Source organism: Pan paniscus, chromosome 2 (genome assembly GCF_029289425.2).
Source record: "Pan paniscus chromosome 2, NHGRI_mPanPan1-v2.0_pri, whole genome shotgun sequence".
Lineage (NCBI taxonomy): Eukaryota > Metazoa > Chordata > Mammalia > Primates > Hominidae > Pan > Pan paniscus.
In genome coordinates this window covers 139569268-139596718 of record NC_085926.1, presented here as the reverse complement: position 1 = coordinate 139596718, position 27451 = coordinate 139569268, and the positions used below count along the sequence as shown (strand labels likewise).

Here is a 27451-nt window from a genome sequence, read left to right as displayed (position 1 = left end):
GCGAAAGTCAAGGTGTCAGCAGAGCTGTATTCCTTTAAAGGCCCTGGGGAAAATTAGTTTACTTGCCTTTTCCACCTTGTAGAGGCCACCTACGTACCCCAGCTCCTGGCCCCTTCCTCACATCACTCTAACCTCTGCTTCCATGGTCACATCTTCTCTGACTCTCCTGCCTCCCTCCTATCATGATCCTCGTGATTACACTGGACCCACGAGGATGATTCAAGATGATCTCCCTCTCTCATCCTTAACTCACACAGGCAGAGTCCCTTTTGCCATGTGAAGCGACATATTCACAGGTTCTGAAGATTAGGGCAAAGACATCTTTGGGAGCCATTATTTTGTCTCCCACACATATTCAAGAAGAAGAATCACACTTGACCACTGAGAAGGTCACTTTTAATCACAGAGCAAAGCGTCCTCCTTTTAGGTGGCACCAACAGGATTTTAGTGCCAACTTCCTCAGCACTTACCTTGGAGCCGCTGAGGGGGATTTCCAGCGTCTGGTGAGCCTGGGGCTGGCTGGTCTTTCCCCTGTGTCTCCGCAAAGCCTGCTATGGGCCTGAGAAGAGCCAGTGCTCCGGAACATTCCAAGTAATTGCCATCAAGGAACAGCTCGCTGGGGAAGGGAGCAGAACACACTGTTTATTTTATGTTAGTTCTACTTCCTCAAATTTGGATTTAAGGGCTGGGCACGGTGGCTCACGCCTGTAATCCCAGCACTTTGGGAGCCCAAGGCGGGCGGATCACAAGGTCAGGAGATAGAGACCATCCTGGCTAACATGGTGAAACCCCATCTCTACTAAAAATACAAAAAAATTAGCCGGGCGTGGTGGCGGGCACCTGTAGTCCCAGCTGCTGGGGAGGCTGAGGCATCAGAATGCCATGAACCTGGGAGGCGGAGCTTGCAGTGAGCTGAGATTGTGCTACTGCACTCCAGCCTGGGTGACAGAGCAAGACTCCGTCTCAAAAAAAAAAAAAATTGGATTTAAGGTTTTCATCTGATGAAATAATATACCTAGTCATAAAATAATAAGGAATAATCATAATTAATTAATTAATAATAGGCCATGTCATAAAAAATAGACCTAGTGACCATGTCAGCTGGTCAAACACCTGCATTCAGTATGACACCACTGATTTTCAAACTCAACTAAAGGACCTTCTCTTATGGTTAAGAAAAGGCAAGCAAAAATAACAAGAGCGGAGAAAAGATTATTAGAATTATAACAGATTGTATAACTCAAGACAGAATAGAGCCAAGATTAGAAGGGGGCAGTGGGGGACACGTCTCACCAAATGGCACTCTGGCTGATGACCGAACCCAGCCTTAGCCCGCTCTGAGGTCCCAGACCACAGTAACGCAGACTGAGGCCTTGAAGCCTTTGGTTGTTCTCCAGGCCTGAGAAAATGCTCTCAAGTTCTTCATTTCCAAATCTAAAAAGAAATGACAGTGTCAACTTAAATAACAGAGAAGCTCTCTAAAAGGAGCCTGTTTATTCAGAACCAGAATTGCAATGGGAATGGGAATACACAGGCCATGGTAAACTATGCGCATATTCAGGGAGGCAGAGGAAGACAAAGGTCTTTCAATGAAAAGTGAGGAGGATTACATCATTGTTTTCAGATAATTATCCTTGACTACAAGGATCAATAACAAGGGTGGCACCAGACTAAGGTTGGACAGTTGCTGGGTAGATGTCCTTGTAGAAGTATTTTTTTGTGTAAGGTTATGATGGCCTTGTGCAAGGCTGTGGTTGCTGCAGGGTCTTTTGTGATAGTTCTTGTTACCAGGCATTTATGCATGAGAGCCCTTCTTTCATGGCCTTCCCTGGCTCTGTTTGTCAGGTTTTCTTGTTGTTGTTGTTCAACACAAGTGACTCCATTTTAATCTGACAATTTTCACAATAGAAACAAATTAGTGACTTTTTTTCTTTTTCTTTTTTTTTTTTTTTGAGAGAGTCTTGCTCTGAAATTCACCAACGATTACAGGCACATGCCACCACACCTGGCTAATTTTTGTATATTAGGTGGAGACAGGGTTTCACCGTGTTGGTCAGGCTGGTCGCGAACTCCTGACCTCAGGTGATCTGCCCGCCTCGGCCTTCCAAAGTGTTGGGATTACAGGCATGAGCCACCGTGCCCGGCCAAATTAGTGGCTTTTAAAACCTGTGGGGCCGGGCACGGTGGCTCATGCCTGTAATCCCAACACTTTGGGAGGCCGAGGTGGGCGGATCACGAGGTCAGGAGATCAAGACCATCCTGGCTAACACGGTGAAACCCCATCTCTACTAAAAATACAAAAAAAATTAGCTGGGCGTGGTGGCGGGTGCCTGTAGTCCCAGCTACTCAGGAGGCTGGGGCAGGAGAATGGTGTGAACCCGGTAGGCGGAGCATGCAGTGAGCCGAGATCGTGCCACTGCACTCCAGCCTGGGCGACAGAGTGAGACTCCATCTCAAAAACAAAAAAAAACAAACAAACCTGTGCCACTCACTGGATTACTAATTGTAAAGCCCTTTCCAGGATAATTAGCGGCATTTCTGCTGATCCCTAATTTGAGCTTCCAGGGCCAGGGCTGGCTATGCGGGTGGGCTGGGTTGGCCATAGTGGGTAGCCTGGGCATGAGGGAAAGGGCCGGAAGTCTGCCTCCTGGGTAAAGGGAGCAGAAGATGGTTGGAACTACCCAATCCAGGCAGCGGATGGAGAACAAACTCTAAACCCCAGAGAGAAGAGCTACAGAGAAGGGCAGAGACAGGTGGAGTCCTAGAGACTCCCAGCAGGGCTGTTCCCTCCTCTTGCATTGCAGGCTTTACTTTGCAAAGTGAAATCTTGTGCCTCAACCACAGCCTCTGCGGGGAGGTAATGGTAAAAGCCATGGGTCAGGAAACCGAGGCTTGGTGAAGGAAAGCAACATCTTTAAGGAATTTGGAATGTCAAAGCTTGAACCTTAAAATGAGGTGGGTAAGATGAACAGAAATAACTTTTAACATGTATCAATTCATGAACAAGTAATGACTGAGGGCCTTCCCTGAGCCACCTACCAAGGTGGGCATGGGGATGCAGCTTGTGTGAGAAAGAAGGACTGTCTGATGGACCTCACAGCCTCAGTGGAGACAGTGAGGAGAGAACTGCAACCTCCCAGAGGCCAGTATCCTGCAATGTTACCAGTGTTAAGGTCTCGGGTGGTGATTCCCAGCTAGGCAACCCTGACAACACTAGGTGTCCTGGCGTCAGTGGCAGTATGTCATCTGACTATTACAACAAGTTGTCTCCTGAAGAAGAGAATTCCTTCTTTCTTCCTTCTCTCTTCCCACCAGTGCAGGTCTCTGGGTGCCCCTCCCAGGAGCTGGGGCCTGGAGGGGTCTCTTAGCAGTGGGGCTGGTGCTGCCCAATAGTGTGGGAAACTGGGGGACTCGCAAGCAGATCCTACAGTCACTGCATGGTGTCCTGTGTGCATTGGGCTCCTGCTGCCCCCTGTTACAAGACCCTGCCTGACGTTCCTCCCAGCATTTCAGAAACCCTGAGAACCTCCACAGAGAACGCCCTCTCCCCAGCTTTTACCACCAGGGCCCTGACGGGATCCCAGTTCTGTGTCTCTGGGCTACCACTTCTCAGGCTCGAATCTCCTCTCTCTCCTCACAGCCCACTGGCCTTTTGAGTCTAAGGCCCCACCCAATTGCATGGGAAGAGTCACAGAATCACAGACTCCTGGAGTGGGGGAGATCATTTCATTACAGACCAGAAAGGTTCTGTGACTTACTCCAGATGGTACACACAGTTTGAAGTTGTTTGTGGATGGCAACTTATAGACCCCGGACAATCTAGTGTCATGAATCGGAGGTGGGCTCTGATTCAGACAACCTGAATCCATATCAAGGTTCCATCCCCGGGGGACTGAATAGCCTTGAACAAGTCTGTGGACCTCATCCACAGTCTAGGGATAGTAATGGTGCATAGCTCATGAGGTTGTTGGGAGGATAAATGAGCTCATTCCTGCATCGTGTTTGGCACACAATAAACACTCATTAACCATTAGCTGGAAATATTATTATTATTCTCATCTTGTGGACATTCCCTTAACATGCTTGATACCCCAGCTCTGAAGGACTTGCTCCACTCCTCCCCAACACCACACCTTTCCCTCCCTCTTTCCCTCCCTCCCTCCCTTCCTTCCTTCTTTCCTTCTTCCTTCCTTCCCTCCTTCCTTCCTCCCCTCCTTCCTTCCTCTTTCTTTCTCTCTTCTGTTTTCTTTTTGAGACAGAGTCTTGCTCTGTCACTCAGGCTGGAATGCAGTGATATGATCTCGGCTCACCGCAGCTTTCATCCCCCACCTCAGCTCAAGTGATCCTCCCATCTCAGCCTCTCAGAATGCTGGGATTACAGGTGAGGGCCACTGTGACCAGCCCACCACACCTTTCTTTCTACCTCCTCATCTGGTGAATATTGACCCGTCACCTAGGGAATTGTGGTTTCCCTTGTCCAAACTACCAAAATAATATACATGGACATCTTTTGTGGTCTTCAGATTTTCTACCTTGCATTAAGAGCATCTCTTCTCTACTGTACCAAGGACACCCTGGAACAGCAGCATTGCCTTCTATATTTGTATCTTTCTTAGCACTGAGCACAATATCTTGCATAAACTAGCCTTCAACAAATATCTGTTGAAAGAATAAATAAATGAAAGTGACTCTTCTTGAGAACTCTAATATTTACTCAGAAACATTAACTCTAAGGTTTTAGAGGGTCCTCTTCAGCCATGCCTTGATAAGGTGCAAGGAAACTGGACATGCAACCCCCCCAACCCTCCCCATCTTTGCTTCCCCCAGCTGACAGCTGTAAGAGCCCTGCAGGAATTCCAGCCTTACTTGCAGTAATCGAGGACAAGAGAATGCAAACTACTGAACCGCAGAGCCTTCCCAAGTCGCTCTAGAGACCACAGATCCATCTTGCAATCAATGATTTCTAGGGTGGTAAACGGGCAGGTGGTGTGCCCTTTCAATTCCAGAAGCAAAGCCTAAGAATGCAAGATATAAAAAATGCTTATATAATGATGACAACTATGCTCTGTGCTTTAAAATGTTGCTTTCAAGTCCATCATGTTAATTACCTCAACATTTTTGCCCCAAGATAACTTTCTAATTATCTAAGGAAAAGGTGGCATGAAAATAAAATAGTTTCCCTTTAAAACAAAGAGTCACTGTATTGGATTGGAGTGTTGGATTGGAGCCAACACATGAGCACTGGAGCCAGCCCAGGTTCCCACAGTTTCCTGTGTGGAGGGCCCAAGGCCAGGTCATTTCCTGTGGTAACAATGGATACCAATGACAGATAAATCCCCACCTAATGAAAGGAGAGGGTATTTAAAAATGTAAATCACGAGAATGTCGTGAACAGGCCACCTTTTAGCAATTAGAGTCATCACAACCTGAGGATCCTTCATTTCAGAATTTAAGCCTAGAAGAAGCTTTGGTGGAGTTTGGAGAATTCAGAGTTTTTTGAGGCAATGACATGGTCAGATATAGGATTCCAAATTATACCTTGGCAGAGATTAAAAAGGCACTTGTGACCTTAACTACAGAGCTGGTGCCCAAGGCCTCTTTAATGACAGGTGCCTCATTTGAGTGCTGGACTGGATTCTGCAAGCTGTGTTTCTGACAGAGGAGCCAATCAATGTGGCATGTCAGTGCCTATGTTAACATCAGTCTGTGCTAAATGGGCTCTTGACTGGGTCCTAAAGCTCCTAATCAGAGGTTTACACGTCACTCCTTCGGCACCAGTACTGCCATGGGCAAGGACCATGCTATCCAAGATAGAATTCCTCAGCAGCCTCCAGATTAGCAAGAGGGCTACATTTAAGGAACTATTAAGGATCACTTTTAACATGCATGGACAGCATCTTATTTCCAGCTTGAGTGGACTGGGTACCCTGACTGACACTCTGAATAAAAGCAACTAAAATTGCAGGATACATATTTAAAGTAACTTATACATGTATTTCTTTCTTTTTTTTTTTTTTTTGAGACAGAGTCTCACTCTGTTGTCAAGCTGGGGTGCAGTGGCACCATCTCAGCTCACTGCAACCTCCAACTCCCTGGTTCAAGTGATTCTCCTGCCTCAGCCTCCCGAGTAGCTGGGATTACAGTTGCGCACCACTACACCCAGCTAATTTTTGTATTTTTAGTAGAGACAGGGTTTCACCATGTTGGCCAGGATGGTCTTGATCTCCTGACCTCGTGATCCACCCACCTCGGCCTCCCAAAGTGCTGGGATTACAGGCGTGAGCCACTGAGCCTGGCCAAAAAATGTATTTCTTAACTGTGGCAAAATGCACATAACATTTACCACCTTAGCCATTTTTAGTATACAGTTCAGTGGCATGAAGCATTCACATTGTTGTGCAATCCTAACCACCATCCATCTCCAGAACTCTTTTCATCTTACAAAACTGAAACTCTACTTATTAAACAATAACTCCCTATTCTCCTCTTTCCGCAGACCCTGGTAACCACCATTCTGTTTTCTCTCTGTATAAATCTGACTACTCTAGGTCCATCACGTAAGTGGAATTCTACAGTATTTGTCATTTTGTGACTGGCTTATTCACTTAGCACAATGTCCTCAAGGTTTATCTCATGCTGCAACATGTGTCAGAATTTCCTTCCTTTTTAAGGCTGAATAATATTCCATTGTCTGTATACAACACATTTTGTTTATTCATTCATCTGTTGATGGACACTTGGGTTGCTTCCACCTTTTGGCTATCATGAATAATGCTGCTGTCAACATGGGTATAGAAGTCTCTCTTTGAGATCCTGTTTTTAATTATTTGGGGTATATATTCACAAGTGGTATTGCTGGATTATATGGTCATTCTATTTTTAATTTTTTGAGGAACCGTCGTACGGTTTTCCGTACTGGCTGCACCATTTTACATTGCCACAAACAGTGCCCAAGGTTCCAACTTTTCCACATCCTTGCCAAAACTTGTTATTTTCTGGGTGTTTTTTTTGTTTGTTTTTTTGATAGTGAAGTTGGCATGTCATTGTGGTTTTGATTTGCATTTCCTTAGTGATTAGTGATGTTGAACATCTTTTCATGCATGTATTGGCCATTTGTATATCTTCTTTGATGAATGTCTATTTAAATTCCTTGCCTATTTTAAATCCGGTTGTGGCCAGGCATGATGGCTCACACATGTAATCCCAGCACTTTGGGAGGCCAAAGCAGGTGGATCGCTTGAGGTCAAGAGTTTGAGGCCAGGCTGCCCAGCATGGTAAAACCATGTCTCTACTAAAAATACAAAAAAAAAAAAAATTAGCCAGGCATGGTGGTGTGCACCTGTAGTCTCAGCTACTCGAGAGATTGAGGCATGAGAATCGCTTGAACCTGAGAGGCGGAGGTTGCAGTCAGCTGAGATGGATCACACCATTGCACTCTAGCCTAGGTGACACAGCGAGACACCATATCAAAAAAAAAAAAAAAAATCAGGTTGCTTGCTGTTTTGTTGTTGAGCTGTAGCAGGTTTTTTTTCTTTTTTCTTTTCTTTTTTTTTTCCATGACAGGACAGGCTGGAGTACAGTGGTGTGATCTCGGCTCACTGCAACCTCCACCTCCCGGGCTCAGGCAATCCTCCCACCTCAATCTCCTGAGCAGCTGGGACTACAGGTACATGCCAGCATGCCTGGCTAATTTTTTGTAGAGATAGGGTTTCACCATGTTGCCAGGCTGGTCTCGAACTCTCATGAGCCACCACACCCGGCAAAGTTGTAATAGTTATATATATATATATATTCTAGATGTTAACCCCTTATCAGATATACAACTTGCAATTATTTTTTCTCATTCCATAAGTTTGCCTCTTCACTTCATTGATTACGTCCTTTGGTGTACGGAAGTTTTACATTTTGATGTAGCCAAATTTATCTACTTTTTCTTTTTTTTTGCCTGTGCCTTTGGTGTCATTTCCAAGAAATAATTGCCAAATCCAAGGTGATGAAGCTTTTCCTCTATGTTTTCTTCTAAGGATTTAAAAAAATATATATATCTTTTTAAAATGTGTCGATGGGCTGGCAGTTTAGTGAGGAATACCCAAAGATCAATGAATGAGAGAAAGTGGGAGCCCAGTGGGGTATGCAGAGCACTGACTCCAGCTTTCCTTTGAGAGTATCACTCAAACAGTAGTTGGCTTTCATGGATCATGGAGTCCAGGGAATAGGAGATAAAGTCATAGACACTGGAGACAAGGAGTCCAGTAGAAAATGCTACATGAAGTTATGGCCCCAAATACAAAGTGGGCCATAGGTTTTTTCTTTTAGAGTAAGGATAACTAGAAATAAATACCTAACTCTCTTTTTTTCCCAAAGGACCCTAGGGAAAATTGCCTATCTCAGACTGATAAATATGAGGAAAAAATATATCTCCTGAGAACTCACAAACTAGCTCTAATACAGTTTTGCACCCTGCGTTAATTAACCATCTGGATGGTTCAAAGAAATCACAGGTCAATAATTTAATTTAATATAACCCTGGGATGGTAGCACCCGGAGTGAATGGCAGACACAAATTCAAGCCCTGAAGAGGAAGTTCTCTTCAAACCAGAGCTCAGGAAATTGCCACAACCATTTTCCCAGGAAATATGAGTTAACAGTAAAAAGGAAATCACAAAACACACAAATTGGTGTCACCATGAGTAAGAGCCAGTAGAAGCAAGAGATCACAATATCAGCCCCAAATAATTCAGATTATTGAAACTATTAGACAGAATACAAAATAACTTCAACACATTCAAAGAAATAAAATAAAGGATTTTTTAAAAGTAAGAGACTAGAAAATGACTACTAGTGTCCTTTCCTATTCTCTACTTCCTCCTTCCTCCCTAAACATAATTTTGTGATAATCAAACATTATAGTTGTACCTGTTTTTTGAACTTTACATAAATGCAAACATACAGTATTCATTCGTTTATGCCTCTCTTCATTTGTAGACATTATGTTGGTGAGAGTCATCATATTTTATGTTTGTATAGCTACAGTTAGTTCATTTTCATTGCTACATAGTGTCTCACTATATGAATATGCCACAATTTATTTATTTATTCTATTGTTGATGGAAATTTGGGTTGTTTCTAGTTCTTGATTTCCAAGAACATTTTTCTCTAAGTCTCCTGGTGCCCATGTACATACATTCATGTTGGATATATACCTAGAGTGGAACTGCTGGACCACAGACTTTGGAATCAGTAGATACTACAGTACAGTTTTCCAAGGTGACTGTGCGAATACACACTCCCACCACAGTGTATAAAAATTCCAGTTGCTCCAATTCCTCACCAACACTTGATGATGTACTTTTATTTTCACTATTTCAGTGGATGTGTACTGGTATCTCTTAATGTTTTTTATTTGAATTCCACTCATTCCTAATGAGGTTGAGCACCTCTTAATATTCTTATTGGCTATTTTGATAGGTTTCTTTTTTTGTGAAGTTCCTATTCAAGTTTCTTGACCATGTTTCTATTGGATAATTTGTCTTTTTCTTAATGATGTGTGGGAGTTATATATACATCCTGCCTAAGAATCCTTTTTGATTATATATGTAGCAAATATCTTTCCCAGTACTGTAGCTTGCATTTTCACTCTGTTAATGGTGATACTTGATGAACAAAACTTGTTAGTTTTAATGGAGTCTAACTTAATCAATCTTTTCTTTTACGATTAGTGCTCTTTGTGTACTTTAAAAAAAGTGTTTCTCCACTCCAAAGTCATGATGATATTTTCTTATATTACCTTCTAGAAACTTTATTGTTTTGCCTTTCAACTCTGTAATCCGCCAGCATTGATTTGGGGGTATGATGTGAAGTAGGGGTCAAACTTCTTTGTCCCCCACACTTATCTCCAGTGGTCTCATTATCATCGATTGAAAAGATCATCTTTTCCTCGATACTATGTATTGTCATCTTTGTCAATAATTAAATGTCCATATAGGTAAGACTCTGTTTCCAGCCTTTCTATTCTTTCCCTTGGTTTACTTACCTATACTTGTAGAAATATTACACTATCTTAATTTCTGTAGCTCTCTATAAGAAGTGTTTAACGTCTGTTTGTTAGAGAAAATTCTCCAACTGTGATCTTCTGTTCAAGATTGTCTTGCTTATTCTTCACCACTTATATCTCCATATAAAATTAACAGTCAGTTCTTTTTTTATATATATATACATATACTTTAAGTTCTAGGGTACATGTGCACAACGTGCAGGTTTGTTACATATGTATGCATGTGCTGTGTTGGTGTGCTGCACCCATTAACCCATCATTTACATTAGATATATCTCCTAATGCTATCCCTCCCCCCTCCCCCAACCGCACGACAGGCCCCAGTGCGTGATGTTACCCTTCCTGTGTCCAAGTGTTCTCATTGTTTAATTCCTACCTATGAGTGAGAACATGCAGTGTTTGGTTTTCTGTCCTTGTGATAGTTTGCTCAGAATGATAGTTTCCAGGTTCATCCATGTCCCTTCAAAGGACATGAACTCATCATTTTTTATGGCTGCATAGTATTCCATGGTGTATATGTGCCACATTTTTCTTAATCCAGTCTATCATTGATGGATATTTGGGTTGGTTCCAAGTCTTTGCTATTGTGAATAGTGCCACAATAAACATACATGTGCATGTGTCTTTATAGCAGCATGATTTATAATCCTTTGGGTATATACCCAGTAATGGGAAGGCTGGTTCAAATGATATTTCTAGTTCTAGATCCTTGAGGAATCACCATGCTGTCTTCCACAATGGTTGAACTAGTTTACAGTCCCACCAATAGTGTAAAAGTGTTCCTATTTCTCCACATCCTCTCCAGCACCTGTTGTTTCCTGACTTTTTAATGATCGCCATTCTAACTGGTGTGAGATGGTATCTCATTGTGGTTTTGATTTGCATTTCTCTGATGGCCAGTGATGATGAGCATTTTTTCATGTGTCTGTTGGCTGCATAAATGTCTTCTTTTGAGAAGTGTCTGTTCATATCCTTCGCCCACTTTTTGATGGGGTTGTTTGATTTTTTCTTGTAAATTTGTTTAAGTTCTTTGTAGATTCTGGATACTAGCCCTTTGTCAGATGGGTAGATTGCAAAAATTTTCTCCCATTCTGTAGGTTGCCTGTTCACTCTGATGGTAGTTTGTTTTGCTGTGCAGAAGCTCTTTAGTTTAATTAGATCCCATTTGTCTATTTTGGCTTTTGTTGCCATTGTCATGAAGTCCTTGTCCACGCCTATGTCCTGAATGGTATTGCCTAGGTTTTCTTCTAGGGTTTTTATGGTTTTAGGTCTAACATTTAAGTCTTTAATCAATCTTGAATTAATTTTTGTATAAGGTGTAAGGAAGGGATCCAGTTTCAGCTTTCTGCATATGGCTAGCCAGTTTTCCCAGCACCATTTATTAAATAGGGAATCCTTTCCCCATTTCTTGTTTTTGTCAGGTTTGTCAAAGATCAGATGGTTGTAGATGTGTGGTATTATTTTTGAGGGCTCTGTTCTGTTCCATTGGTCTATATCTCTGTTTTGGTATCAGTACCATGCTGTTTTGGTTACTGTAGCCTTGTAGTATAGTTTGAAGTCAGGTAGCATGATGCCTCCAGCTTTGTTATTTTGGCTTAGGATTGTCTTGGCAATGTGGGCTCTTTTTTGGTTCCATATGAACTTTAAAGTAGTTTTTTTTCCAATTCTGTGAAGAAAGTCATTGGTAGCTTGATGGGGATGGCATTGAATCTATAAATTACCTTGGGCAGTATGGCCATTTTCATGATATTGATTCTTCCTATCCATGAGCATGGGATGTTCTTCCATTTGTTTGTGTCCTCTTTTATTTCGTTGAGCAGTGGTTTGTAATTCTCCTTGAAGAGTTCCTTCATATCCCTTGTAAGATGGATTCCTAGATATTTTATTCTCTTTGAAGCAATTGTGAATGGGAGTTCACTCATGATTTGGCTCTCTGTTTGTCTGTCATTGGTGTATTGGAATGCTTGTGATTTTTGCACATTGATTTTATATCCTGAGACTTTGCTGAAGTTGCTTATCAGCTTAAGGAGATTTTGGGCTGAGACGATGGGGTTTTCTAAATCTACAATCACATCATCTGCAAACAGGGACAATTTGACTTCCTCTTTTCCTAATTGAATACCTTTATTTTTTTCTCCTGCCTGATTGCCCTGGCCAGAACTTCCAACACTATGTTGAATAGGAGTGGTGAGAGAGGGCATCCCTGTGTTGCGCCAGTTTTCAAAGGGAATGCTTCCAGTTTTGCCCATTCAGTATGATATTGGCTGTGGGTTTGTCATAAATAGCTCTTATTATTTTGAGATACGTTCCATCAATACCTAATTTATTGAGAGTTTTTAGCATGAAGGGCTGTTGAATTTTGTCAGAGGCCTTTTCTGCATCTGTTGAGATAATCATGTGGTTTTTGTCTTTGGTTCTGTTTATATGCTGGATTACATTTATTGATTTGCGTATGTTGAACCAGGCTGGCATCCCAGGGATGAAGCTCACTTGATCATGGTGGAAAAGCTTTCTGAGGTGCTGCTGGATTTGGTTTGCCAGTATTTTATTGAGGATTTTTGCATCGATGTTCATCAGGGATATTGCTCTAAAATTCTCTTTTTTTTTTGATGTGTCTCTGCCAGGCTTTGGTATCAGGATGATGCTGGCCTCATAAAATGAGTTAGGGAGGATTCCCTCTTTTTCTATTGATTGGAATAGTTTCAGAAGGAATGGTGCCAGCTCCTCCTTGTACCTCTGGTAGAATTTGGCTGTGAATCTGTCTGGTCATGGACTTTTTTTGGTTGGTAGGCTATTAATTATTGCCTCAATTTCAGAGCCTGATATTGGTCTATTCAGGGATTCAACTTCTTCCTGGTTTAGTCTTGGGAGGGTGTATGTGTCCAGGAATTTATCCATTTCTTCTAGATTTTCTAGTTTATTTGCATAGAGGTGTTTATGGTATTCTCTGATGGTAGTTTGTATTTCTTTGGGATCGGTGGTGATATCCCTTTTATCATTTTTTATGTCATCTATTTGATTCTTCTGTCTTTTCTTCTTTATTAGTCTTCCTAGCGGTCTATCAATTTTGTTGATCTTTTCAAAAAACCAGCTCCTGGATTCATTGATTTTTTGAAGGGTTCTTTGTGTCTCTATCTCCTTCAGTTCTGCTCTGATCTTAGTTATTTCTTGCCTTCTGCTAGCTTTTGAATGTGTTTGCTCTTGCTTCTCTAGTTCTTTTACTTGTGATGTTAGGATGTCAATTTTAGGTCTTTCCTGCTTTCTCTTGTGGGCATTTAGTGCTATAAATTTCCCTCTACACACTGCTTTAAATGTGTCCCAGAGATTCTGGTATGTCATGTCTTCGTTCTCACTGATTTCAAAGAACTTTATTTCTGCCTTCATTTTGTTATGTACTCAGTAGTCATTCAGGAGCAGGTTGTTCAGTTTCCATGTAGTTGTGTGGTTTGGTAAGTTTCTTAATCCTGAGTTCTAGTTTGATTGCACTGTGGTCTGAGAGACAGTTTGTTATAATTTCTGTTCTTTTACATTTGCTGAGGAGTGCTTTACTTCCAACTATGTGGTCAATTTTGGAATAAGTGCAATGTGGTGCTGAGAAGAATGTATATTCTGTTGATTTGGGGTGGAGAGTTCTGTAGATGTCTATTAGGTCCACTTGGTGCAGAGCTGAGTTCAATTCCTGGATATCCTTGTTAACTTTCTGTCTCGTTGATATGTCTAATGTTGACAGTGGGATGTTAAAGTCCCATTAATATTGTGTGGGAGTGTAAGTCTCTTTGTAGGTCTCTAAGGACTTGCTTTATGAATCTGTGTGCTTCTGTATTGGGTGCATATATATTTAGGATAGTTAGCTCTTCTCGTTGAATTGATCCCTTTACCATTATGTAATGGCCTTCTTTGTCTCTTCTGATCTTTGTTGGTTTAAAGTCTGTTTTATCAGAGACTAGGATTGCAACCCCTGCTTTTTTTTTTTTTTGTTTTCCATTTGCTTGGTAGATCTTCCTCCATCCCTTTATTTTGAGCCTGTGTGTGTCTCTGCATGTGAGATGGGTCTCCTGAATACAGCACACTGATGGGTCTTGACTCTTTATCCAATTTGCCAGTCTATGTCTTTTAATTGGAGCATTTAGCCCATTTACATTTAAGGTTAATATTGTTATGTGTGAATTTGATCCTGTCATTATGATGTTAGCTGGTTATTTTGCTCATCAGTTGATGCAGATTCTTCCTAGCATCGATGGTCTTTACAATTTGGCATGTTTTTGCAGTGGCTGGTACCAGTTGTTCCTTTCCATGTTTAGTGCTTCCTTCAGGAGCTCTTGTAAGGCAGGCCTGGTGGTGACAAAATCTCTCAGCATTTGCTTGTCTGTAAAGGATTTTATTTCTCCTTCACTTATGAAGCTTAGTTTGGCTGGACATGAAATTCTGGGTTGAAAATTCTTTCCTTATCACAGGGACAAAAAACCAAACACTGCATGTTCTCACTCATAGGTGGGAATTGAACAATGAGAACACTTGGACACAGGAAGGGGAACATCACACACCGGGGCCTGTTGTGGGGTTGAGGGAGCAGGGAGGGATAGCATTAGGAGATATACCTAATGTAAATGATGAGTTAATGGGTGCAGCACACCAACATGGTACATGTATACATATGTAACAAACCTGCACATTGTGCACATGTACCCTAGAACTTAAAGTACAAAAAAAAAAAAAAAAAGAATGTTGAGTATTGGCCCCCACTCTCTTCTGGCTTGTAGAGTTTCTGCCAAGAGATCCACTGTCAGTCTGATGGGCTTCCCTTTGTGGGTAACCTGACCTTTCTCTCTGGCTGTCCTTAACATTTTTTCCTTCATTTCAACTTTGGTGAATCTGACAATTATGTGTCTTGGAGTTGCTCTTCTTGAGGAGTATCTTTGTGGCGTTCTCTGTATTTCCTGAATTTGAATGTTGGCCTGCCTTGCTAGGTTGAGGAAGTTCTCCTGGGTAATATCTTGAAGAGTGTTTTCCAACTTGGTTCCATTCTCCCCGTCACTTTCAGGTACACCAATCAGACATAGATTTGGTCTTTTCACATAGTCCTATATTTCTTAGAGGCTTTGTTCATTTCTTTTTACTCGTTTTTCTCTGAACTTCTCGCTTCATTTCATTTATTTGATCTTCAATCACTGATACCCTTTCTTCCAGTTGATCAAATCGGCTACTGAAGCTTGTGCATGTGTCACGTAGTTCTTGTGCCATGGTTTTCAGCTCCATCTGGTCATTTAAGGTCTCTACACTGTTTATTCTAGTTAGCCATTTGTCTAATCTTTTTTCAAGGTTTTTAGCTTCTTTGCGATGGGTTCGAACATCCTCCTTTAGCTCGGAGAAGTTTGTTATTACCGATCGTCTGAAGCCTTCTTCTCTCAACTCGTCAAAGTCATTCTCCATCCAGCTTCGTTCTGTTGCTAGTGAGGAGCTGCATTCCTTTGGAGGAGAAGAGGTGCTCTGATTTTTAGAATTTTCAGCTTTTCTGCTCCGGTTTCTCCCCATCTTTGTGGTTTTATCTACCTTTGGTCTTTGATGATGGTGACATACAGATGGGGTTTTGGTGTGGATGTCCTTTCTGTTTGTTGGTTTTCCTTCTAACAGTCAGGACCCTCAGCTGCAGGTCTGTTGAAGTTTGCTGGAGGTCCACTACAGACCCTGTTTGCCTGGGTATCAGCAGCAGAGGCTGCAGAACAGCAAATATTGCTGAACAGCAAATGTTGCTGTCTGTTTGTTCCTCTGGAAGCTTTGTCTCAGAGGGGTACCAGGCCGTATGAGGTGTCAGTTGGTCCCTACTGGGAGGTGCCTCCCAGTTAGGCTACTCAGGGGTCAGGGACCCACTTGAGGAGGCAGTCTGTCTGTTCTCAGATCTCAAACTCTGTGCTGGGAGAGCCACTACTCTCTTCAAAGCTGTCAGACAGGGACGTTTAAGTCTGCAGAAGTTTCTGCTGCCTTTTGTTCAGCTATGCCCTGCTGCCAGAGGTGAAGTCTACAGAGGCAGGCAGGCCTCCTTGAGCTGCGGTTGGCTCCACCCAGTTCGAGCTTCCCGGTTGCTTTGTTTACCTACTCAAGCCTCAGCAGTGGCGGATGCCCCTCCCCCAGCCTCATTGCCACCTTGCAGTTGGATCTCAGACTGCTGTGCTAGCAATGAGCAAGGTTCTGAGGGCATGGGACCGTCCGAGCCAGGTGCAGGATATAATCTCCTGGTGTGCCGTTTGCTAAGACCATTGGAAAAGTGCAGTATTAGGGTGGGAGTGACCTGATTTTCCAGGTGCTGTCTGTCACGGCTTCCCTTGGTTAGGAAAGGGGATTCCCTGACCCCTTGCACTTCCCGGGTGAGGCGATGCCTCGCCCTGCTTTGGCTCATGCTCTGTGGGCTGCACCCACTGTCCTGCACCCACTGTCTGACAAGCCCCAGTGAGATGAACCCGGTGCCTCAGTTGGAAATGCAGAAATCACCCGTCTTGTTTGTCGCTCACCCTGGGAACTGTAGACTGGAGCTGTTCCTATTTGGCCATCTTGGAGCCCCCTTAAGTTCTATAAGAAAGCCATTTTCATGGCTCTTTGATTCTTCCTGCACCTCCAACCTTCTATCTGGGATCATTTTTCTTTGAAGAATGTGCTTTAGTATGTCTTTTAGGGAAGATCTGCTTGTGACAAATTCTTCCAGTTTCTGTTGGTCTGACAATGTCTTTGTTTCACTTCCATTTTTGAAAACTATTTTTGTTGGGTGTAGAATTCTTAGTTGGCATTTTCCCTCCAGCATTTTGAAGATATTCTATTGGTAACTGACTTCCATTGTTTCTGTTGAAAAGTCAGATACCAGTTTTATTGCAGCTCCTTTGAAGGTAATGTGTGATTTCACTGACTAATTTTAATATTTTCTCTTTCTCTTTGGTCTTTAATAGTGTTATTATGATGTTTCTAAATTTTCTTTGTGTTTAATCTTCTTGGGATTAATAACTCTATTTGAATTTGTGGTTTATGTCTTTCACCAGTTTAGTTAAGTATTGCTTTTGTCCCATTCTCATTCTCCTCTCCTTCTAGGACTTCAATTACACATATGTTGATTATCTCACTTATCTACTATGTCTCTCTCTTTTTTTTTTTTTTTTTTTTTTTGAGACAAGGTCTTGCTCTGTTGTCCAGGTTGGAGTGCAATGGTGTGGTCATGGCTCACTGTAGCCTCCACCTCCTGAGCTTAAGCAATCTTCCTGTCTCTGTTTCCTGAGTAGCTGGGACTACAGGTATGTGCCACCACATCTGGCTCATTAAATTTTTTGTTTGTTTGTTTTGTTTTTTAGAGAGGAGGTCCTGTTATGTTGCTCAGGCAGGTCTCAAACTCATGGCCTCAAGTGTTACTCCCACTTTGGCCTCCCAAAATGCTGGAATTACAGGTACAAGCCACAGTGACCAGCTTATCTACTTATGTCTCTTACCTTTTCTTCTGACTTTTCTTTCTTTTGTTATTTCATGCTTCATTCTTTCTTCATATTTTCTTCTGATCTGTCCTTATTTTACTAATTATCTCTCTACATCTATCAAAATTGCTGTTAAACCCATTTATTAAGATTTTAGGGTGGGCGTGGTGGTTCATGACTGTAACCCCAGCACTTTGGGAGGCCATGGCAGATGGATCACCTGAGGTCAGGAGTTCGAGACCAGCCTAGCCAAAATGGCAAAACCCTGTCTCTACTAAAAATCCAAAAGTTAGCCGGGCTTGGTGGCACATGCCTGTGGTCCCATCTACTGGGGAGGCCGAGGCAGGGGAATCGCCTGAACCTGGAAGGTGGAGGGTGCAATGAGCCAAGATCATGCCACTGCACTCCAGCCTGGGCAATGGAGTGAAACTCTGTCTCAAAAACAAACAAACAAAACCCCACAAACTTGTTTACAGGTATAATTTGTAATTTGAGGCATAAGACATTATAATTGTCTTTCAGGGGGTATTTTCATATGCTTCTGGACCCATGAGGGCACCAGCAGTCCAGGCTCCTTCAATCTAATTTCGGGACTTGAGATTATCAGAAATCAATCTATAGTCCCTTGAGGACCTGTCTACCTGCAGTTTGGCTTTGTTCTTAGGCTGTGGCCCTTCATGGTCTCAAATCAAAGCACAAGAAAGTCTATTAGGGCTTCCCCAGAAAGTCAGTGTCTCCTAGCACTGGAAAGATTGTCAAAAGCTCTGTTAAGTTTCTCAGCTTCTCAGCTGCCTTCTAACAAATCAAATGCTTGTAGAGATAATTGCCTCTGTGATGTTCTCCTCCCTGGGTCTCCTCCCATCCTCTCTTGGATTCGTTGCCTAATATGTATGTACGTATGTATGTATGTGTGTGTGTGTGTGTGTGTGTTGGTGTGTGTGTCTTCAGTGAAAGGGTTGGTGTGAATTATCTGATTTGCCCTTTTCAGAAGTAAAGTCCTATATATGACTTCTCACTAGTAATAATAGAATTTGTTTTTTTTTTTTTTTAATAGTTAATCTGCCAGGTGCTGAGGTGGGTGGATCACCTGAGGTTGGGAGTTTGAGACGAGCCTGGCCAACATAGTGAAACTCTGTCTCTACTAAAAATACAAAAATTGGCTGGACATGGTGGCTCATGCCTGTAATCCCAGCACTTTGGGAGGCCGAGTGGTGGGTGGATCACCTGAGGTCAGAAGTTCGAGACGAGCCTGGCCAACATGGCGAAACCCCGTCCCTACTAAAAACACAAAAATTAGCCAGGCATGGTGGCACACGCCTGTAGTCCCAGCTACCTGGGAGGCTGCAGCAGGACAATCGCTTGAATCTGGGAGGCAGAGGTTGCAGTAAGCCGAGATCACACCACTGCACTCCAACCTGGGTGACAAAGCAAGGCTCCATCTCAAAAAAAAAAAAAAAAAAAAAAAAACCACAACAAAAATTAGCCAAGTGTGGTGGTGGGTGCCTGTAATCCCAGGTACTGGGGAGGCTAAGGCAGGAGAATTGCTTGAACCTGGGAGGCGGAGGTTGCAGTGAGGTGAGATCATGCCACTGCACTTCAGCCTGGGCAACAGAGTGAGACTCTGTCTCAAAAAAAAAAAAAAAAAAAGTTAATCTATAATTATATATCCAGCCAAACTATCTTTCAAGAATGAAGGTTATGTATTATATGGTAGCAGTCGAAATTTATAAACATGGAGAAATCTTGACAACATAATGAGAGTAAAAGAGTGAGTCACAAAATCATACACACAGTGTAATTCCATTTTTGCAAATAAACACATGCATGCATATGTAATAATATATTTGTTAATATCTGCAAATTTTGTGCCTTTAAAAAAATATATTATATTTGGGTCATGGATCCATGGATGTCAGTTCTAATATTTTCTCCATTTTTATGTTTGAAATATTTAACTTAAAATATAGTGTTGGTTTTTGTTTTGTTTTAGAGAAAATCTTGTAGCGTATCAGTCAGTAACCACATGAACTACAGCTGGAACACATGATATAATATGCTTATATTCAATTTTAAGGTTTGAAGAAATATTTTTAAAACCATAACTCACAAGTCTGGCAATCTCTGGGTTGCTCAGTTGAAGGCCCCAGATGCAGATCTCTTTCGCCAGTGTGTAATGCTCATCTTGAATGGTCATGAGCAAAGGTTCCAAGGAAACTGGTAGGATTCTTGGTGGGGAGTCATCGGGTCTTACAAGCATAAACTGGAGTGTAAGAAAAAAACAGCATCACAGTGGATGTCATAAAGAGAAGTCTATGTGGAAAAGTAATACTCTTATTAGACAACAACATTAGAAGAATATTTAAAATAGTATTAACTTTGGGCCGGGCACGGTGGCTCATGCCTGTAATCCCAGCACTTTGGGTGGCCCAGGTGGGCGGATCACCTGAGGTCAGGAGTTCAAGACCAGCCTGACCAACATGATGAAAAATTAGCCTGGCATGGTGGCGCACACCTGTAGTCCCAGCTACTCAGGAGGCTGAGGCAAGAGAATTGCTTGAACCTGGGAGGAGGAGGTTCCAGTAAGCCAAGACATGCAACGGCACTCCAGCCTGGGTGACAGAGCAAGACTCTGTCTCAAAAAAAAAAAAAAAGTAGTATTAACTTTGGATCAAGTGTGCATTGAGGTGGTAATTAAAGACAAACTTATAAAGTTCCAGCCATGTACAAAGCTCCACGAAAAGTCCTATAGGGCAGAGATTTTTCTAGCAGGTTACCCAGTGTTATTGGGTCAGAAAATCAATCTAATTAGTTGCAACCAGCCCTTCCTTCCCTCCTTCCTTCCTTCCTTCCTTCCTCCCTCCCTTCCTTCCTTTCTACTCTCCGTCCTCCCTTCCGTCCTCCCTTCCTCCCTCCCTCCCTTCCTCCCTCCCTTCCTCCCTTCCTCACTCCCTCTCCTTTCCTTCCTTCCTTCCTTCCTTGCCTCCTTCCTTCATTGCCTCCTTCCTTGCTTCCTTCTTCCCTCCCCCTCCTTTCCTTCCTTCCTTCTTCCTTCTTTCCTTCCTTCCTTCCTCCCTCCCTTCCTCCCTCCCTCTCCTTTCCTTCCTTACTTCCTCCCTCCCTCCCCTCCTTTCCTTCCTTCCTTCTTCCTTCTTTCCTTCCTTCCTTGCCCCCTCCTCTCCCCTCTCCTTCCTTCCTTCCTTCCTCTCTTCCTTCCTTCCTTTCTTCCTACAGAGTCTCACTCTGTCACCCAGACTGGAGTACAGTGGGGTGATCATAGCTCACTGCAGCCTCCAGCTCCCAGGCTCAAGCTCCTACCTCAGCCTCCCAAGTAGCTGGGACTACAGGTGGGTGACACCACACTTGGCTAATTTTTTAATTTTTTGTAGAGACGAGTCTCACCATGTTGCCCAGGCTGGTCTCAAACTCCTGGCCTCAAGCAACCCACCCACCTCAGCCTCCCAAAGTTCTGGGACTATAGACATGAGCCACCACACCCAGCCTCTTTTTTCTTCTTTAACAAAATAGAAAAGAAGGGAAATTGTCTGAGTGCCTCTTAAGAGTAAAAATAATAATGATTATCTCATGAGACTTTTATTTTAATAATATTCAGAATCATAATGGAGACCCTACCCAAGCAACCCACACAATATAAACAGCCTTTATGGTGGTACTGATGCATGCTGATACCTACACATGGGGTCATGATGTTAATTGTATTTATGACAGTGATTGCAGTGAAATAAATAATTGAATATTGCTGAAGGGACTGGTTTGAACAAGTTACAATTAGCCCTTATAATTAAGTAGCAGAGGTTGATTATAAGAACTGGAGTTTTAAAAAAATGACTTAGGAACAATTTTACCACAAAAGGGCTGGTTCTGGGAAGGTCCTCCATTGGGATGAGCGGGGAGACATGGCAGGGACCCCAGCAAAGGCACTGTGAAAGTAAAGATTAGAGAGACTGGGAAAGGCGGATGAGGGATGGCAGAGTGGAAGAGGTGCTGGGTGGAAGGAGGCTTGGGGGAAGGAAAGGAGAGAGGGAGCCCCAGTTGGGGAGCTGGAAGTTCAGAGTACAAAGGGAAGAGTTGGGGCCTGGCCCAGATGTGTTTGGGGTGCCAGGCTCCCCCATCTGATCTGTCAGGTGCCCACTTCCCAAGTTACCCATTTCATCTCAATGCTGACCTCTCCTCTCCTCTTTCCCCCTCACATCCAAGCCCTAGATTTAATCTTAGAAAAGATACGACATCAGAATATTTTCTGAAACCCAGTGCTTTTGGAGTCAGAATTCTGATTGCTGGTCTCACTCCAAGTGAGCCGGCCTCAGGAGGGGAGGCATGGGCGAGACCAGGTCTGACCTCACGGCAGGGACGCATTGGCAGCCAAGAGAAGGAGGCCCTCACTTGGAGGGGTCAGTGGGGGTGACTGGAGTGCCGGGAGCAGAGGTCCTGCGGTGATGACCAAAGTGCTGACTTTCAAGCTGGGCCTTCCAGATGTGGAGGAGGGGCCGGTGGCCCTTCCAGGGAAGTGGTGTGAGAACAGGCCCTCTGGAAGGGATGGGAGGGGCAGCCATGTAGGTCAAAGGGGGAATGGAGGAGAAGGGCTGAGCAGGCAAGCCAGGCTTTGCACTCCACTCAGTCAGGAATGCAGAGTGGATGACACAGCCAGCTCTGGGCTTGCAAGCGAAACCACCTTTGCAAAAATTATAACTGAGAAAATTATGGCAGTGAAAGAAACCTGACCTAACCAACTCCTTCTTGCTTTTAACCTTCAAACTGTCCTTGCGCATTCCTGGGCACAGGCCAGAATAACTTGGGGAGGAACTTAGTTTATGTTAATAGATTAACTTCGAAACAAAGACAATAACAACCCTTTCCCAAAACAAATCCCCTTCTTGACTAGGGACTAGACTGTCTTTGCAGGACTAACAAATTAGTCACAAGATTAGAAATTATGGTTTAGGAGTCACTGTTGTAAAACCTGAGATCAGTGCTTGAGACAGTTTGCAGACCCTGTGTTCCAAAGCACCAGCTGGTGCCACTCAGATGGATAAGATGGCTCATCTGGTCTTGTGGACCCTACCCAGGAACTGACTCAGTGCAAGAGGACAGCTTCAACTCCCTATGATTTCATCTTCAACCCGACAAACCAGCATTCCCCACCTTGTGACCCCCTACCCACCAAATTACCCTTAAAAACCTCAATCCTGAATTTTTGGAGAGTTTGATTTGAGTAATAACTTCATCTTTTACATGGCGTGGCTGGCCTGGTGTCAATCAAACTCTTTTTTACTACAGTGCTGTGGTCTTTATTTGTGCGGTGGGCAGAAAGAACCCCTTGGGAGGTTACACAAGGACCAAGGACCCATGTGGCTTGGGAGTAAACCCTAGCCAGTTCATTTCAGAGAAGAATAAGAAAACAAGACCATACACTCACCTTCCTGAGCACCTGGTCACTGTCAATGCTGCTTTTCAGGTCACTTTTGATGGCTGGACACACGGACGTCTGAGACTGTGCACAGTGTTTCTCATATGTTTTCAGAAACTTTTGAAGAATCAAAACGATGGGCAGGGGTGCCCCTTTAGATTTTTGTTTCCCTTCATTTGCTCTTGGCATTGTTTTATAGTGTTAGATTTCACTTGGATTCTGAAAACAGTAACTTGCCCTGAAACCCAACATACAGGTGTCTTTTTAAGGAGCAGAACATGCTTCCTCCACTAAAAATATTAGGAAAATATTGCTGCATACCCTTCTCTAAAAATCTTGAAGTGCTTCATTTATCTTAAAATGGGACTAAGGAGTCAAAACGGAGACCATTGAAAGGAATTGTTCAATTTCCAATTTCCCTATTCATGGGTCCATATTCTTCAAAATAGGGGCAATGCCCACTGGAACTTAGTTATAAAGGAATGCAATTAACATTAATACTGGTTACTAAAAATTACCAAGAACATACTGATTTTTAAATGGCATAGTTCCCTTTACAGACACAATTCTTGCCAGACAGTAATATATCATAGTGGTTAAGAATGTAGATTTGGAGATGACTGGGTCTGGACTTTAGTCTTGTCTCTACCACTTGACCCACTGGGTAGCCTTAGATAAATTATGAAGCCTCTTCAAGTTTCCATTTCCCCATCTGTAAAATGGATTATGGGCCAGAGTGATGTTTTTGAAATGTAAATCAGGTCATATGACTCTTCTACTTAAATCTCTCCAATGGCTTCCCACTACATTTATCTTTACTGAATTTATCACATGCATATTCTACCAGTTACTGAGAGAGTGAATGTGAATTCATTTATCCTTGCTATTAATTCTGCCAACATTTGTTTTATATATTTTAAAGCTATGTTATTAGGTGTCTATACATTTAGAACTGATAAATCTTCCTGAGGAGTCTACTCTTTTGTTATTATGTAATATTCCTGTTTATCTCTAGTAATGCTTTGCACTTTCAAGCCATGGTTCCCATACTACACTGAGGCGCTTTGGGGCACTGCCACAGATTTACAGGGCACTGTAGGATAATTTAAAATTTCAAGAGAAAGCCAGTAACATCTGTTAGATGTCATGTGAATTACTAGCTGGAAGTATTTTACAATTTCAAATTAGATCACACTTGTATTCGTATCCTATTTTTACATAGCAAATGACCCCATCATGGGTGAAAAGCATTCTGGAAAGGGGAATGAACCCAGTGGAATGTAGAGACATTCAGATACTAGGGTAAGGGAAAAATCACAATATCATAGTTCTGCTTGGGACTTTACAGATTGTCTAATCCAGGATGTTGAATGCTAAAAACAGAAAAGCACTAGGCAAACCAGGATCACTGTTAACTCTAGCAGTCCTCCTCCACTCACGGCCATCTCCCAGGTGTCCTCTCAGAAGTCTGTACTCCAGTCTGCTGCCACAGAGCAACCAGACTTGGCAGCTACAGAAAACTGTTTATTGGGCAAGGTCAACCTTTTTTTGGTGCAGTGGTGCAATCACAGCTCACTGTAACCTTGATCTTCTGGGCTCAAGGAAGGAAAAGAAGGGACTTACTTCAGCTGAAAACAGAACTGGGTCTCCTGACTCCCAGGACTGTTTCAGGCACAAAGACATGGGCCATAAGAGCACGCAGAGAATGGCCGGGCACGGTAGCCCCAGTCTCTACTAAAAATACAAAAAATTAGCTGGGCATGGTGGCATGCGCCTGTAATCCCAGCTACTCCGGAGCCTGAGGCAGGAGAATCGCTTGGACCTGGGAGGCGGAGGTTGCAGTGAGCAGAGATGGCGCCACTGCACTCCAGACTGGGCGACAGAGCAAGACTCCTTCTCAAAAAAAAAAAAAAGCACCCAGAGAAATTGTGACACCCCCACTGCAGGCCAAGAGGAGTGCCCTCTGAATGAAACCCACCTCAATGGCAGCTTGATCTCAGACTTCCAGTCTCCAGAACTGCAAGAAAATTCTGTGGTTTAAACCACCCGGTCTATGGTATTTCGTCATGGCAGCCCAAGCTAAGACAGGTAGTATACAGTATTACTGCTCACATTATGGATTATTCCTCACCAGCATTTAAAGTATTTACAGATGCACAAACTACCCACATAGATTCTGCAAATGCTCTAATAAGACACTTTTGAATCTTGAGTTTTTCACTTAATGTTTTATCACGAGAATTTATGTCATTTTTATATACAGTAAATGCTCAGGTTAGCAAATATCTAGGTACTTCAAAGCTAGCATTGATTGAATCATTAATGAATATTTATTGAAGGTCTAAGGTATATGTGTCCCGCCCTGTGCTAGGTTTTACTTGTCTTTTCTGAAAGTGACTCTCCCTCCCCAGTGTCCTGGAGACAGTGTGGGGACAGCGTGGGTGCCGGAGGAGGGGCTGAGAGTGGAGGTGGCCGGACCCTGCCCTCTGTCCCGAGGGGATGCGGAGGGCCCCCCTCTGGGTCCCTTGCCCGCCCAGCTTGGACAGCTCCTGGTCCATCTCGGAGTCCCAGGGGAGATGGAGAGGGCCTGCAAGGAGGGGCTGCTTTGCGCTCCCTCTCCAAGGCTCCCGTCCTTTAATATATTTCCCTAGAGAATCCTAGCTGCTCACCCTGAGGCCGGGAAAAGCCCAGCTGCGTGCACTCTTCCCCGCCCCCGCCCTGGGGCTGTGCGGGTGGATAGGGGAGAGAGTAGGGGGTTGCGGGCACCATGGTCTCCAGGGAGCCTCGCTCCTGGGATCAAGCATTTCTGCTGGAGCTGGGGCAACCTCCTCCGGCCCCTGCCCGCCCCGCCGGGCGCCCGCACTCACTCGCTCTCACTCTCCCTGCGTCCCGGGCCGGCTGCCCGCGTGGCGTCCGGCGCCCTGGAGACGGCGGCGAGGGGCGGAGGCTGGAGGGACTGTGGCCACCCAGTGCGCCGGCGCGGGGGAGACAGCGGGAGCCGGAGGAGGAGGCAGGTGGCGGCGGGAAGCAGTGTCAGGACTGGTCGGAGCTCGGGCTCGGGCTCGGGCTCGGGCTCGGGCTCGGGCTCGGGCTCGGGCTCGGGCTCGGACTTGGATTTGGAGAAACTGAGAAATCCTGGTGTCCTCGCTGCAGGTCAAACTTGTCGCAGCCAACGTCGCTGCGAGGGACGCTGCCTGGCAGGCAACAGGGGAAGTTGAGGAAGGCGAACCGGCGTCCCTGTTCATCAGTGGGGAATCTTGGGGAGACAGAGGCCTCCGAAGCGTGGACGCTCCAGCCTGTTGCCGCCGCTCCCAAGGCTGCCGTGGACCAGCCGTGGAGCCGCTAACATGATTTCCCAGGGAGCCGCGTCCCCGCATCGCCCAGCAGGAGCTGCAGGCGACAGGGACGCTCTCGCCGTCCCGCCCAGTCCTCTCCTGACCACTAGAAGGGCTTCATGGAGCGGCTGCTTCCCCCTCCCAATCCCAGGAGAAAAGGGGCCCAGGGATAAAGGCAGAGGCTCAGGGACTATACAGGAGTTTTTCTGGGGAATGTTAAGGAGAAAGGTGCAAAACAGCTGAAGCTTTCAGGACTGGATGGGGAGGAAAAAGGATTTTAAGAAGCTTTACTGGCCGGGCGCGGTGGCTCACGTTTGTAATCCCAGCACTTTGGGAGGCCGAGGAGGGCAGATCACCTGAGGTCAGGAGTTCCAGACTAGCCTGGCCAACATAGTGAAACCCTGTCTCTACTAAAAATACAAAAATTAGCTGGGCGTGGTGGCGGGCACCTGTAATCCCAGCTGCTCGGAAGGATGAGGTAGGAGAATCGTTTGAACCTGAGGCAGAGGTTGTAGTGAGCCAAGATCGCGCCACTTGCTTCAGGCAGTAGTCTGGGGGCGTAGAAAGGAAGGCTTGGGAGGATGTGGTGGGCAGAATAGAATCCCCCAAAGATATGCATGCTGTAATCCTGGGAACTTATGGATATGTTACCTTATATAGCAAAAGCGACTTTCCACAGGATTAAAGTTATGGACCTCGAAGTAGGGTGCAGGTTGGAGTGAATGGTTATCCTTGATTACCCAGGTGGGCCCTGTCTAATCACAGGAGTCTGAGAACGTGACATTGAGAACCTTTTAGGTTAGGTCAGAGAGAGATAAGGAAGATCAGAGAGCGAGAGAGAGAGAGAGAGAGAGAGTTGCAATGAGCAGGATTTTGCGACCTGTTGAAGCCTTTAATGGGGGAGGTAAGGAGACTTAAGCCAAGGAAGGTGGGCAGCCTCTAGAAGCTGGAAAAGTGGAGAAAGAATTCTCCCCAAAGCCTCCGTAAGGAAACACAGCCCTGCCAACTCCTTGATTTCAGTCCAGTGAGAGTTGTGTGGGATTTCTGCCCTCCATATCTGGCACATAAGTTATCTATATCTATCTTAGGATATAGAGTAGGTGCTTAATGCATACTTGTTTAATGGAAAAAAGTGAATAAAAATAACAGTTGGATTAAACAAATTCACAGTAAACTGCAAATGGAAAGT

At 44.0% G+C, this 27451-nt stretch overlaps 1 protein-coding gene across 1 annotated transcript in view; it reads right to left on the bottom strand.

Annotated features, from left to right (window-relative positions):
• Window positions 1–25897, bottom strand: part of LOC106634614 (uncharacterized) — a 76190-nt gene extending 50293 nt beyond the window's left edge. The window contains exons 1-6 of the mRNA XM_034957525.3: window positions 25795–25897; window positions 22937–23165; window positions 19610–19762; window positions 4867–5015; window positions 1294–1434; window positions 471–616 (exon numbers count right to left, since the gene is read on the bottom strand). Of these exons, the coding sequence (XP_034813416.2) occupies window positions 471–616; window positions 1294–1434; window positions 4867–5015; window positions 19610–19762; window positions 22937–23116 (769 nt within the window). The 5' untranslated portion in view covers window positions 23117–23165; window positions 25795–25897. The remainder of the gene's footprint in view (window positions 1–470; window positions 617–1293; window positions 1435–4866; window positions 5016–19609; window positions 19763–22936; window positions 23166–25794) is intronic.
• Window positions 25898–27451: the final 1554 nt, after the last annotated feature.